The sequence below is a fragment of the Rattus norvegicus genome, chromosome 18, assembly GCF_021556685.1.
Source record: "Rattus norvegicus strain SHRSP/BbbUtx chromosome 18, alternate assembly SHRSP_T2T, whole genome shotgun sequence".
NCBI classification, from domain to species: Eukaryota; Metazoa; Chordata; class Mammalia; order Rodentia; family Muridae; genus Rattus; species Rattus norvegicus.
This window is the reverse complement of record NC_141551.1, coordinates 28,497,207-28,512,407: the sequence shown is the minus strand read 5'-3', so window position 1 is coordinate 28,512,407 and position 15,201 is coordinate 28,497,207. Positions and strand designations below refer to the sequence as shown.

The 15,201-nt window shown below is 42.8% G+C and overlaps 1 protein-coding gene across 1 annotated transcript; it reads right to left on the bottom strand.

Moving 5' to 3' along the window:
* Positions 1-366: 366 nt before the first annotated feature.
* Positions 367-15,171, bottom strand: Ik (IK cytokine). The gene is given in 20 exon segments (NM_001005537.1): positions 367-593; positions 680-714; positions 1,077-1,185; positions 1,373-1,461; positions 2,232-2,289; positions 2,478-2,558; positions 3,050-3,128; positions 3,789-3,807; positions 4,045-4,270; positions 4,394-4,433; positions 5,311-5,419; positions 6,556-6,719; positions 9,956-10,002; positions 10,134-10,204; positions 10,546-10,660; positions 10,804-10,971; positions 11,403-11,462; positions 12,141-12,233; positions 14,140-14,206; positions 15,034-15,171. Coding segments are annotated over 20 exon segments (1,674 nt in total). The 5' UTR covers positions 15,050-15,171; the 3' UTR covers positions 367-565.
* Between the last annotated feature and the right edge of the window lie 30 nt (positions 15,172-15,201).

The window sequence follows — 15,201 nt, the reverse complement described above, 5'->3', positions numbered from 1 at the left end:
GGCATTTGGAAGGTGAAATGAACATGAACCTAAACCAGGCCATGTGAGGATGGGGCAGGGGGAAGGGGCTTACCTGGAGCAGCTGTCAAGAGGCCAAAGGGGCGTGTAACCAAAATGGATGGGTTATACAGTAATCAGAGAGGCTAGGGGAAAGGAAAGCCCAGGAGTTTAGGGTGGAGAATAGGGTATGCCACCAGGAGGATCCTGGAACAGGTAGGAACTGAGGTATGCTGGGAGAACCTGGCAGCCAGTGTCAGCTTTGATATGTTGAGAGGCACCTCAGATGAGACCTAACAGTCCATACACTACTGGAACGAGCCTTCTTATGGGACCCTTAAGATGGAAGGCCCAACACAGAAAAGACGGCAGGTTTAACTGATTTTAATTGAACATGTTGGACACATGGTGTTGCATTGCCATTAATCTTAGCATTTGGGACACAGATCTTAAAGAGTTATACAATAAACATTTATAAACATTCACAAACAAAAACAGTTTGCAACTTTTTGAGGAATTGTAGAAACAAGCAACTAATAACAGCCATGTGGTCAGCTGGAACTTGAGATTAGTACTTTGGTCTTTTCACTTCAACCCTGAAATCAAAAGAGAAGTAGATCAGCATAGGATTAGTACAGTGAACAGTTCTCACCAGGCCAAGGACAAAAGGCAAGCCGCTTACCCGTCAGCTTCCATCTTCTTCCTCTTCTCGATGATCTGTAAAAGGACAGTAGTAGTCAATAAGCATGCCGTTAGCTGTCTACGTCCATGTAAAGCTCAAAGGTAATCTCTCTCAATTTCCACGGCTACTCCACCTGCCTGTTCCTGGATCTGTCAATGTCTCTTCTCAACTGAAACCCCCCCCACCTAAGAACGAGTCCACTATGCCAAGTGGTGGTAGACAGAGGCCTTTAATCCCAATACTCAGGAGGCAGAGGCAGGCAGATTCCCGAATTCAAAAACAGCCTGGCCTACAGAGTAAGTTCCAAGACAGCCAAGGCTACACACAGAAACCCTGTCTCAAAAAAAAAAAAAAAAAAACAACAAAAAGAAAGAAAGAAAATAAAGAGTCCACTAACCGCACTTATTTTCTTCCACTGTCGATCAAGCTCTGCCTTATCATTGGTTTCTTTGAAGCGCCTGGTTTTCCGTCCTTCAGACATCTTGATGCCATACTGGAATGCAGCCCTGGAAAGGGCCATTGTCGGAAGAAGGCATTAGAGGTCTCATAGCAGTAGGAAGGTTTTCTCAAAGGGCTCTGTGGGCAAAGTACTTATCTAGAAACATTGCAGCTACACTACAGAGTACCACTTAACCCAATATGGGATAGTTCACCAAAATGCCCCATCCTCGTTCTCTGCCCATGTTTACTCACTTGGGCAAAGCCTCCTTGTTGTTCATATACTCGCTGTACTCCTCCTGAGTATCAAAATCCCAGCGGCCTAAGGGGCCCTTCTTGTTACCCTGTAGTAGAGTACATAGAGCTATCAGTGGAAAAGGCATTTTCTCTGAAACAAAACCAGACACCCACAATCCCAGACAATAGTCATCCACCCATAATAAATCCAACCCTAATAGTTCCTATGTACTTACAATGCATACATTACTCTAAACACTAAACATATACCTTAATTCTAACAAAAATTCTAAAGTGAGAATTATATTCCTATTTTTCTGATATAGAAGCAAAGGCATTTGTAGACAGGTGAGGAACATGGCAAGGCCACAAAACAAGCAAATGGCAAAAGTAAAATTAAACAAAGCTCCAAGATTAAACCATGTTCTTGGGAACGTGGCTCAGCAGTAAGCACGTGCTTAGCACGCGTGCAGCCCTCAGGCTGATCCCTAAGACATCAGAAACAACTTTCTCTGAGTCTGTGAAGTACTCAGTGGTACATTATTAGCCGAGATGCTAAGGTTCCTGGGTTCAATCCCCAGCAGTGGAAGGAAAATAAGTTTTCTTTTATTTGGGAATGATAGTGCACAGCTGTCATCTAAAATCCCAGGACCAGAGAAGGATCGAGAGTTTTAAGTCGTCCTCAGCTGTATGTCCAGCCTGGGCTACAAGATCCTGTCTCAAAAGCAAAACCATGTTTATAGCCAGTCACCACAAGGAGAACAAGTTGTACTCTGACCTCATGCTCATGAATGGCATATACTAAATAAAAAAACTTTTTTTTAAATTGCTGATCAAAGGTCCCCCAACATCCTTAAACACCCTTTTAACTTCATACCTGATCCATTTTGCTATAATCTACTTCTTCATCACTATCTACAGCCATGTCATCCATCCTAAAGAGAAAGAGCAGTTGATTAGAGTCTTTAGATATGTATTACTATATTTTATTCAGAAACCCACCCGATAAACATCCCACAACTAAATAGAAGAATTTACCCAAATACAAAGTACCTTTAGCTCCCAATAGGTCAAATTTATATCTGGTCACCCAGTCATCTCAACTCAGTTAGGTCTCACTTACGTGGCTGGATAGCATTCTGCGTAACTGTTGGACATGCCAAAGAAATCACCCAGCTGCTTCTTATCTTCTGGCTTCTTCAGCATATGCTTTGTTAAAGAAAATTCCGGGGTTGGGGATTTAGCTCAGTGGTAGAGCGCTTGCCTAGCAAGCGCAAGGCCCTGGGTTCGGTCCCCAGCTCCAAAAAAAAGGAAAAAAAAAAAAAAAAAAAATTCCATCACTGGCAGAAAATTCAGTCAAGAGGGACCAGAGGCCAGAGGCTTCAACATGAACTTCAGAAAGCCAGTTGCAAGCCTGAACTGGTTCTCTGGTTGACACATAGCATTTCATCCTAGCCAAAACACAGCATAAAACAAAGAAAGCAAAGACAGGAACAGAGAAACAACTGGAGGTGGATGAAAAGAAAATGGCTCTCTACAACCCAAAACAGCCAGGCATATTAATCTCAGCACTCAAAACACAGAAGCAGGAGGATCTCAAGTTACAGGCCAGCCTAAGCTACAGAGAGAGATGCTGTCTCAATATAAGTAAGGAAAATTAATTAAAACCCAGGGAGAAATGTAAATACAGGATATGATTCAGTGCCTTCCCAACCGGCAGACCCAGCAAATTTTTCATTGATGGACTTGATCAATTCTTTTGCAGATCCAGGTCCTGGAAGAAAAGACAACTCTGCTTAGATTTGAACTGATGCTTTTACAACCTCCTCCCACTAACCTCATTCCAGCCTTAAAAATGTTTTTATGGGATTCACAAGATATCTAGCAGGCAATAACCCCTGCTACCAAGCCTAACAACCTGAATTTAATTCCAGGAATGAAATAAATGTGGTAGTTCTGGGAGTTTTGTTTTTGTTTAACTTTTTGTTTGAGGCAGTCTCACCATGTTGCCCAGGCTAACCTAGAACTATGGAGTTTAGACTGGCCTTGAACTTCTGATCTTACTTCAGCCTCTAGAATGCTGAGGTTACAGGTGAGTACAACCACATCTTGCTAGTTAAAACATACTTGTAAAGTGAAGGAATACTTTTATCTATCTAGACTTTAACCAAACTGCAAATACTGAGCTTCTCTGGTCACCAGGATAACTAGAACACTCCACACTTGTGTTCAGCTTCACCTCAAAGCTTCAGAACTGAAGGGATTATATGGAAGAGCAAATGTGCCCCACCTAGTCCATAAATTAAGACATGGTTCCTATGGAGGCCCAAACTAGGCAGTCCCCCAAATGCCACCTTCATCAGTTGAGAGCAGCAGGGTTCTGCAAGGAGAGTAGACTGTCGGAGAAATGGAAAACACTGTAGACACGACCCACCTTTGTCAACATCCATGGGCTGAAAAGAAAACAAAACTGAAGTAAGTTTTATTATATGGAATTTACATTCATCTCCCCCTCAAATCTGAATTGATTCCCTAATCCACTTCTGCCCCATTTCCAAGATGCTTCCCACCCTCAGTTAGCTGGTCAGTTATTACTGTGAAACTACAAAGCTACTGAGGAGGAAATGGGTCCTGTACCTGGCTAGAAAGGGTCAGTTTTCACAGTCTGGTATCAAGAGTGCACAGCTCACCTCATCATCCACTTTTGGCTTCTCAAAGTAGCTGTGCCTTTTCTTTTCCTCCTCTCGTTCACGTTCCCGGTCTCGCTCTCTCTCCCTCTCACGGTCTCGCTCCCGATCTCTCTCCCTGTCTCTGTCCCTTTCCCGATCACGTTCACGTTCCCGGTATCTCTCACGCTCCTTGTCCCGAGGTGTCTTGGTTGTGGAAGGAACATAATCCCCGATGTCTTCAAAAATGCTGGGAAAAACAGGTTTCACTAATTGCTAAAATCATACATACCCATGCTGGCCATTTCTCCAAAAGGGCCAAAAACAAGAAACACATATCTTGTTCCCAGATACATGGGGCTGGGATACATACTTCATGTCAGCCTCAGGAGGTTTCTTTTCTTCCAGTTTTCCTGCATTATAAAGAATATCATTCAGTGCTTTCTTAATTTTTAAAAGAATGTTCTATTTTTTAAATAAATAGTGGGGAGGAGGGATTTGTAAGGATGGGAATGGGAGGAGGGGCAGGAGGCCTCAATTGGGAATAAAGAAAAAAAAAAAAAAAAGCAACATTCTGCAATTAAATAAATAATTTTTAGGGGTTGGGGATTTAGCTCAGTGGTAGAGCGCTTGCCTAGGAAGCGAAAGGCCCTGGGTTCGATCCCCAGCTCCGAAAAAAAGAACCAAAAAAAAAATAATAATAATTTTTAAAAAATGAGGCATGCCTTTAGTCCCAGAGCTTGGGACATAGAGGCAGGCAGATCCCTGTGGCCAGTCTGGTCTGTATATTGAATTCCAGGGCAGTCAGGACTACATAAAGAGACCCGTCTAAAAAATCAAAACCAACATAACAACAGATTTTATGTGTCTGGCTTTTGCCGATCTGTATGTCTGTGCACCACATCTGTGCCTGGTGCACTTGGAGGCAAGAAGGTGGTTCTGGGTCCCTTAGAATGGGGAATTGACAGATAGTTGTGAGAACCATGAGCATGCTGGGAATTGAGCCTGGATGCTCTTTACTGCTTAGCCTCTCCAGCGGCCTCAGTGCCTTTTAACATCTGCTGTTTAAAACAGACAGAACCTTTCCACTCTCCTAACGCTTCAAAGCCAGCCAGTGGGTTCTGAGGGGTCAAGCAGAATTTAGACATACTCGTGCCAATACTCCACGTCATTCTTTTCCTGCTATCTAGAAGCCATCCAATGTCTACCAAACAGAGGCTGCAGGAGACTTTGTTTTCACCACCAAATGCCCCTCCAGGAGTAAAGTCTCCTTCCCTTCCCATAAGGTACCTTTATCTTTCTTCTTGAGCTTCTTGTTTCGGGTCCCCTGCCTCAGATATGACAAAATCTGGGTGAGCTTGCTAATAACAATGTCATTTGTAGTCAGTGTAGTCTGGGCCTAGAAAACCAAGAAGCAAGAATATCTCTTAGCAGGAATCTCACTGTCTTATTATCAATTCGATTAAATTCAAGGATAAGTTACATACAGTTGTTAGCTAGGTAGATGACTTGTAAGAAGGTGAAATGAAGAGGCACTCAAAATAGATGAAATGGTATGAAAAAAAAGGCCCTGGATCAAAAGTTAATATAAAACATTCAAGAAACCAAGGAGATTTAGAGAACATGCTGAGAAAAGGCTAGTCCAGCTATTGCAAGACCACAGACTTTTTACTCTGAACCCTAAGAACAAGAAACCACAGAAAACTTCTACACAGTGGTGAAACAAAAAATTTGCATTTATAAAACATCACCTTAGCTATGTGTAAAATCTATTAATGAAAGGTAGAGGAGAGATTCAGGTAATGGATGTTAAAAGAGTACCAGGTTTCTTTTGAGGAATGCACTAATATAATGGTAGTGGCTATATAATTTAGTGAATATGATAAAACTAATTGCAGTGGACCCTAAAAGGGTAAATTATACAGTGTGGAAATTACACTGGCCAGTTGGTAGTGGTACACACCTTTGATCCCAGCATTCAGGAGGCAGAGACAGGCAGATCTCTGAGTTTAAGGCCAGTTTGGTCTACAGAGTAAGTTCCAGGACAGCCAAGGATATAAGAGAAAATTTATCTTGAAAAACCAAACCAGGGCTGGAGAGATGGCTCAGCGGTTAAGAGCACCCGACTGCTCTTCCAGAGGTTATGAGTTCAATTCCCAGCAACCACATGGTGGCTCACAACCATCTGTAAAGAGATCCGATGCCCTCTTCTGGTGTATCTGAAGACAGCTACAGTGTGTACTTATATATAATAAATAAATAAATCTTTAAAAAAAAAAAAAAAAAAAAACAAACCAACAAACAAATAAACTAACAAAAAATACTCTGAACTAGAGTAGGAAAAATTCTCTTTTAGTAGCTCAAGTAAGAAACTGTGATTTAAAGACTATTTCTGGTGGAGACAAATGTATGCAACTGAGACCGAGGGGATTTTTAAAAATAAAACAGAACGTAAGGATACAGTAGATGAGGAACAGGACAAGGGCAGGCAGATTTGAAGATCATACGACAGGTTCTCAGAACTTGGTTACTCACCTCCATGGTGGGGCAATCAGCTTTGCTGCGGATAAGAGTAGTAGGGATATCCGTATCTGCATACTCATCATCCAGGTCCACCACGTAGGCCATCCGGCCTGGTAAGAACAGCTCATTTCGCTCATAAGATTTACTCTTGAAAAGCATCCGATACACATTTCGACCTACACAAAGGAAAAGATTAGCAAACTGCCATTGTTACAGTAGTCATGTACTAACTACCCACTCTGGGCTGGGCATCAGGCCAAGTGCTATTTATGCTCTGTCACATTACATCTTCAAAAGCCCTATGCCATGAGATAAGCATTATTACTTTTTACTAAAGCTAAATACTAAAGCTGCCACACAGTGGTGCTAAATGCCTTTAATTCCAATACTTTAATTCCAGCAGAGGCAGGTAAATCTCTGTGAATTCAAGGCCAGCCTGCTCTACACAGTAAGTGACAATAGCTACATGAGATCTTTTCAAAACAAAAGCGAAAGCGAAAACACAAAAAACCCTAAAACTGAGAATTAAGTGATTTACCTAGATTCACGGCTACCAAGTAACAAAGTAGGTCAAAGGCAGCCTCCAAATTTTGAGCTATTACTATTCCATACTGCCTTCTCAAGAATACTACATGCCCATCTTATATTAGGCCCCTTTGAGGAAGAAGGATGAAGGTTAAGAGGTTCTAAGGGCTTGTTTGTCTGTTGTTGTTTATTTTTAAGAATTACTATTATCATTGTATGTACGGATAATGTGTTTTATGAATGCATAAAGGACGTGTACACATCTGGAAGTCAGAGAATACCTTTGTATAGTCAGGTCTACCCTTCCACTTCACGTTGGTTCTGAGGATCAAACTCAGATGGTCAGACTTGAAAGATAAGCACTGTATCGGCTGAGTCATCTTGTTGGTCACAAGGTTTAAGTATTTGGAGTTTTTGTTTTTGTTTTTATTTTTGGAGGGGGGATCTCAAAACAGGGTTTTGTGTAGACTTGGTTGTCCTGGAACTCACTCTGTAAACAGGCTGGCCTCAAACTCATAATGATCTGCCAACCTCTGCCTCCTGAGTTTTGGGCTTCAAGGCATGTGCCAGGGGATGGGAACAGGAGGGAAAGACATAGGGAATACGGTGGGTGGGGGTTGGGGGGACTAGAAAGGGGTCCTTTAGGGTTAGATGCAGACGCCTAGTGCAGTGGAAATTTCCTGGAACCTATGAGGGTGACCCTAGTGGGACTCCCAGTAATGGAGGATACAGAGCCTGAACCAACATCTTCTGTAACCTGGAAGGCTCCCAGTGGTGGAACCAAGACACCAACCCAGCCACAAAACCTGACCCATACCTGTCCTGCCTGGAATATGTGCTGGGGCAACCGTGACTCAGAACTGATAAGAGTGAACAACCAATAACTGGTCTAACTTGAGGGCCAAGCCACAAAAGGGAGCTGAAGCCTGACAATGAATGGGAAACTGGATGGCTTGGAGAACTATCATGAAACCAAACACAACTGACCCAAAAAAAAGCCAACTGAAATGACTCCTAATATATTCTGCTATACTCATAGATCAGTGGCTAGACCAATCAACATCAGAGGTTTCCTCTGGCAACTGATGGGAGCAGATGCAGAGAAGCACACCTAATGCGAGCTGGAGCTCAGGGAACTCTGAAGGAGGAGGAAGGATTGCAGGATCCAGAGAACACAACCCACAGAATCAACTAAACTGAGCTCATAGAGGCTCACAGAGACAAAGGGGCGACCATGGAGGCTACATGGGTCTGTGCTGGGTTTTGCATACATGCTGTAGTTTTGGCCTGGAGTGTTTGTGGGACTCCTAACAGTGGGAGTCCTTTCCTCTTACTGGTTTGTCTCATCAAGGCTTGATAGGATGGTTTGTACCCAGTCTTACTCCATCTTGTTATGCTGTATTCATTTGCTATCCCAGTTCTTTCCTGAAGAGAACTGGAGTAACAGTGGATCTGAGGGGATGAGTGGGGGATTGGTGACTAGGAGGAGTAGAGGGAGGAGAGGCTGCAGTTGGGATGTGTAATTTAACAACAAAAAAGTGTGCACCTCCACCAGAGGCTTAAGTTTTTTTCCAAACAGGGTTTCTCTGTGTATCCTTGGCTGTCCTGGAACTCACTCTGCAGACTAAGCTGGCCTTGAACTCAGAGATCCCCTTGCCTCATGCACCAGCTCCACCCAGCTGGTTAAAAATTTTATTAATGACAATAGAAAAAACTACACTGCATACACATCATACACAGTATTATACATTCCATTTCTCTTCATTCCTAAACAATCACATGGTACACATTAGGCTAATCTTTATATATGAAAAAAGTGAGCAAAGTTACACACCTACTGTGATTTCATCATTAAGAATCAAATCCAGGTCTCTCCATATTCTTTTAATCACTAACCATGCTACATCCTTTTCATGTGTGTACACTTGAAAGCCAACAGTCATTTTAGGTGTCAGCCCTTAAACGCCATCCTCTTATCGGTCTGTTGGCTAAGCAGGCTGGCCAGCAAGACCCGGGAATCCACCTGTCTCTGGGCCTCCAGCACTGAAATTGTGAGAGTGCCACCACACCCAGCGTTTATATATGGGTTCCAGAATTCAGGTCTTCCTGCTAGTGCTTGCGAAAAACACTTTACCAACTGTCATCCATGCTACCTTCTTCTCTATGTCTTTGTTGTTTTATGTTCAGCTTTAAAAAAATTAATTAGCTTTATTTATTGACTCTTCCCCTCCTTTGTACTTGAGGTGGGAGTCTCCTCATGTAGCCCAGGTTTGCCCAGCTCTTGATTATCCTCCCAATACTGGGATTACAGGGATGCAGCATCATACTATCAGTTATTTTGAGCTTTTCTTTTTCTTTCTTTTTTTTTTTTTTCTTTTTTTCAGAGCTGGGGACCAAACCCAGGGCCTTGCACTCTGCCACTGAGCCAAATCCCCAACCCCTATTTTGAGCTTTTCAAAGCAGGTACTTGCTAAGTACCTAATGCTGGCCTTCAACTGGCAATCTTCCCACCTCAGCCATGGAGTTCTAGGTCTACAAGGATGCACCATCACCTCCAACCTATCCATCCTTCTTTGATAAATATCTAAAAAGATGTGAAAAGGCTTCTGGTCTAACTGAAGAGACATAAATGATATGGAAAATAATTAAGTCCATGTCTGAGTCCTATAGAAGTATTTCACGCCAGGTGGTGATGGCCCATGTCTAATCCCAGGACTTGGGAAGCAGAAGAGAGTAGATCTCTGTGAGTTTGAGGAGAGCCTGGTCTACAAAGTGAGTTCCAGGACAGTTAAGGTTACACAGAGAAACCCTGTATGGGAATAAACAAAAACAAAAGCCGTCCTTATAACCCAGCTAACATGCAGTTACTGTTATAGAAATCACTCACCAAGCCGAGTTTTGAATTCAATTTTGTTCTCAGGATCCTCATCTTTCCTAAAAATAGAAGAAAATATTGTGGGTGTGGGGGAGACAGTAAAAACAGAAGAAAATGTGGGGAGCACTAAAATATGCCCCACTTTAAGTGTACCCTTCCAACCATCGAGCCCTCTCTGCTGCTGACTCACTTGGTTTCCTTTTGGGGCTTTTCCATGAGTTCCTCTTCCTCCTTCTCTTTGCTGGCAATCTCAGCTCGCACCTAACAAAGTGCACAAGTGTACAAAGAAGGAAGTGAGGGATCCAGGCCCTTAACCACACCAGGGTGACAAGGGAAGACCTCCCCAAGGAATTCAACCACAAGTTCTACAGACAGGCCACCTATAATTCTGCTAAACCAATGGTCTGGGCAAACGTGTCCTTCACTTCACAAATGTCCAAACATGAACACTAACTAGTATTTCTCTCCCCATCTTTAAACAGAACTCACGGGGTTGGGGATTTGGCTCAGCGGTAGAGCGCTTGCCTAGCAACCGCAAGGCCCTGAGTTCGGTCCCCAGCTCCAGGGGGGAAAAAAAAAAAAAAAGGTTAAACAGAACTCACCTTTTGAAGCAATGCAAAATCCAAACCTTTCACCAAATGGGTGTGTTCCATATCACCACCCAAGAATTTAGACTCCTGAATCAATTGTCTTCTCTTCTCTGCTGCTGATTTGTCCCTGAATAATGAAAGAACCATGTTGAAGCAGTCCATTATGAAAGACAAATTCCTGCTGAAATTCAAGCATGTGCTCCCGAGCAGGTTAAGCTGTAAGAAACCTAGAGTGTGACTGTGGCTCTGCTCGGAGGATCCCCTACTCACGCCTCAGCAGTGGGGCCCACGGCCCTGTAGTTGGCTGTTGTACTAATCAGCTCAGTTTCCTCATAATCTTTGTTCACACCATCTCTCCGTTCCTTGGCACGGTCCCGGTATTTCTCTGCGAGTTCTCTCTCTCTCTCAATTTCTTGCTGGCGAAGCTTGGCATAATAACTGTGACCAGAGAAGAGAAATATACACGGCTTACCAACTCCTATCTCAAGGTCAACACAAGTGGTCCTGTTTCCTTATATCTGTGGTGAAAACTATGTATGTACTGACAGAACTGCCAGTCGACTCTTGATCATCGTCAACATCAGAAATTCAGTTTCCGGGGTTGGGGATTTAGCTCAGTGGTAGAGCACTTGCCTAGCAAGCACAAGGCCCTGGGTTCAGTCCCCAGCTCCGAAAAAAAGAAAAAAAAAAAAAAAAAAAAAAGAAATTCAGTTTCCTCTACCTCAGATCTTCCTTTTTACTGCTACCACATGCCCTCTCTAGATGTACTTTCACAGTAGGAAACCCCATCTGTTACTGGACAACTCCTCTGCTCCTTCAGCCACAGACAGTCTCACCTTACAGAGCACTCTCCTCTCCCATCCCTTTACCTTTTCTTCTTCCTCCTCCGTGCAGCTGGGTCTTCATCCTCATTGTACTCTCTTGGCATCCTAGAAGATACAAGAGACTCACTTATAGCAAAATAATGCCCCAGTCCTTAAAACTCACAAGGCATTGAGAACACATCAGAGGATGAGATAATAGGATAAATTCAAGGCCAACCTGGACTACATGGTAAAGTCCAGTCAGGTCTAGACAATGTCTCAAAAAAGGAAAAAAGGCAAAACAGCCAGCTGTACCAGGACACACCCCTGGGCTCAGCACTCAGTAGGTCTCTATGAGCACAAGGCCAACCTTGTCTACAGTGACAAGGCTAGCCAAGGTTACACAGTGAGACCATTCTTAAATAAGAGAGAACAAAAAGGAAAACAGCACAATACAAAAACCAGTGTTGATCAGGCAGTATATTATCAATATCTGTACCTCTCATTATAAAAAGCATCATAAATATCTAATTGACATTAACATTAAATACTACCTTAAAAACCTGTTGTAGACTATCCAGTAATAACAGGCCCAGAAATCTGTCCATTTGCACAAGCAATGACTCTATTACAATATTCATGAAGGAATAATAAGAACCCAGAGCATCCCAGTCATCACTAAAACTTCAGTCTTCATAGAGAAAAAAATTGGAAGCAGAGGCTTGAAAAGAGGTCTGGCTCTTGAGAGGAGTCTACCAAACTCTGGCTCCACAGAAATGGACAGGCAGGAATGAAAAGGCTTACTCATGGTGACGTGACTTAGAAGGTGGTGCAGAAGTAGGTGCAGCTCTTGGGGTCATAAGAAGTTTCCTGAAGTCTTCATTGGTAAGTTTTGATCTGTAAGAAATTGTAAAAAAAAAAAATCAAAATCAAAATCAAAACCAGTAGTCAATAGGAAAGAAGACGGTAAAATGCATGGTTAACTGCACTAAAATAAGGGAGATGCCAATTCCAACACAGTACTGTTAATATTAGAAGTCCTTTTTTTTTTGAAGATTTAATTATTTATTTTACAGTGAGTACACTGTAGCTGTTGTCTTCAGACATATCAGAAGAGTTTATCGGATCCCATTACAAATGCTTGTGAGCCACCATGTAGGAGCTGGGAATTGAACTCAGGACCTCTGGAAGAGCAGTCAGTGTTCTTAACTGCTGAGCCATCTCTCCAGCCTAACACTAGAAGTTCTTGCTTTTGTTTTGTTTTGTGTTTTTTAAGACAGGGTTTCTCTGTGTAGCCCTGGCCATCCTAGAACTTACCTCTATAGACTAGGCTGTCCTCAATCTCAGAGATTCACCTGTCTCTGCTTCCCAGAAACTAGGATTAAAAGTATGTGCCACCACCTCCTGGCTCAGAAGTTTCACTGAATCAAATGTGAGTAAAATTTGGGAGTATGGATACTCTCATATAGATTCAAGAATGCTGTGATGGGGGCTTAATTCTGTACTAAAACTAGGCACACAACAAAAGGGGAGATTAAGTCAAAACTGGGGACTTGCAGATCATAGTGGCACACATAGTGACAAAAGATGAAAATAGGAGGATAGCTAATTTGAAGCAAGCCTGGGCTATATCTTAAAGGGTAAGGGTACAAGGCCCTAGGTTCAATCCTCAGCATTATCAGAGAGGGGGGATGGGAATAGGCGGTAGACAGAGAGAAAGACAGAGAGAGAGAGAAAGAATTTTAGATTAGAATGTAGGAGTACAAGTATATAATCCCTGCACTCGAGAGGCTGAGACAGGAGGATCAGATTAAATCCTTTCTGAAATAAATAAAAACTTTAAAAGAAACAAGGTATAGTAGTTCTGTATGAGCCTGCAATCTCAGCACTTGGGAGACTTGGGGGAGGAGGAATGCCATGTCAGTCTGGGATAAAGAGTGACCCTATCTCCAAAAGGGAGGGCTGGCAAGAGTGCTAAGTGGGCAAAGTGTGTGCTCTTCAAGCTTAACAATCCAAGTTCAGGTCTCCAGAACCCAGGTAAGAGCTGGGCACAGCAGTACAAGTGTCTGTAATCCTAGCACAACCCTTCTCAGGAGATGGGAGGCAGAAACAGAAGAATCATCAGAAGCTTGCAGGCCTACCAACCTGGCTGCCAGCAGTGGACAAAAGAAATCCTATCTCATAACAAAGTGGAAAATGAATACCTCACCCCAAGGTTATCCTCTCATCTCCACGCGTGCATCTACCCGCACACTCAAAGTAATAGTAAGTATAAAAGGGATTGAGTTGGTGAAGTTACAAAAGACAATTTTACATTTTCCAATGCTTAACTTTCACCAGGGAAAATTCTTATATATGCTTACATATGCAATAAAGCAACACAAACACTAGACTCTTCCTGCCCATAACTTCTCTTCAAATTCTCTTATGTGGGATTCCTAGTTCACTTAAGGTTCACAGAGATAAAGAACTAAATGTTCTGAATGTTTTATGTTTTTGTTTTTTTTTTTAAGTCCTTAATTACAACTTTACTAAAAACCTGACACCAAAGCAATCATTTTGTATGACTTACGAAACTAAGCATAATTACACCATCTTGGTAACTGAACTTACGATAAAGTTTTCTGTGGGAAAAATAAGTTTATCAAGTTATACAGGTTAGCATTTTTCTCTCAATAAACCATTTTCCAGGAACTGTTGGTCCATTCTTGCCAACAAAATAATCTGAATTCTTTCAGCCTCTTTACCGTCTCTCTTGCTCATGGCTCAAATCATTCCGTACTCCAAAGACAAAATTACTCACTGGTGGAAAGAATGAGGATCATCCACATCGTGGCCATCTGGGGCCAAAGGGTTAGAGAAGGGCTCACCTTAAAGGAAAAAAAAGGACATTAAATCAATCAATCGTTTAATGTGTGAAGTTCTGTACAAAAACTAGCAGTTATAAAAGTGAACAACATAGTGGACAAGATGAAGGGCAGCAGTACTTAAGCAGAAAGTATAAGTACTGAAATGGGAGGACTACAAGAAACTCTTATTACCAGAAACTGGGAGTGGTACCTACATCTGTAATTCCAGAACCAGAGAGATTGAGGCAGCAAGATTTTGAGGCCAGTTTGGGCTACGCACTCAGACTATCTCAAAAAGAAACGAGCAAAAGAGCTGTTTGTGCCGGTATGTGCCTGTCACCTCATCACTTGACCAATGGAAACAGAAAGATAGGTTCAAAACCCGCCCGCTAGATCCGTTCTAGATCCTTGCCCACTTGGGAAGGGGGGTAGGGAGCTATAGAGCCAGGTTTTCCTAAACGAAGAATCAACATTTTTCTCCCTAAAGATTGCTTCCTAAGTACTACATCAAAGAGCTCAGCATCCGGTAATCCCAAATACTTGGGACTTTTGAGGTTTGCCTGAGAGCGTAGCGAGCCTCCCCTCCCGCGTCAAATAAACAAAACAAGCCCCTAAAAGAGAGGCACAAGCCATGGTTTACTAAGGAGGGGATAGGGAGGTGGGGCTGCTTCAAAACGCCGGTCCTCAACAAAGAAACAAAATTTGAGGGCAGTTCAGCAGGGCCTCTCCTAAAGGCCAATGGTTCGCGCGCCTCCAACAGTCACACAACTGGCTTAAATTCAGCAAACTCAACAAGCCTAGTGTCTCTAGTCCCGCGGGCAAGAAAGAGTGGTTGACTCTAGCCTTACTATCTCGCTCCGGCATTTCGGCCGCGGTCTCTCAGCGCCAGCAATCGCGAAATATCCTCAACAAAACAGCGGCGACAAACTTTTATCCACAATGCACCACGAAAGCCTGCGACAGAGCTTTGCCTTCCGTGCCTTCCGGCTTCCTTCGCGTCACTACCATTCTGCCCC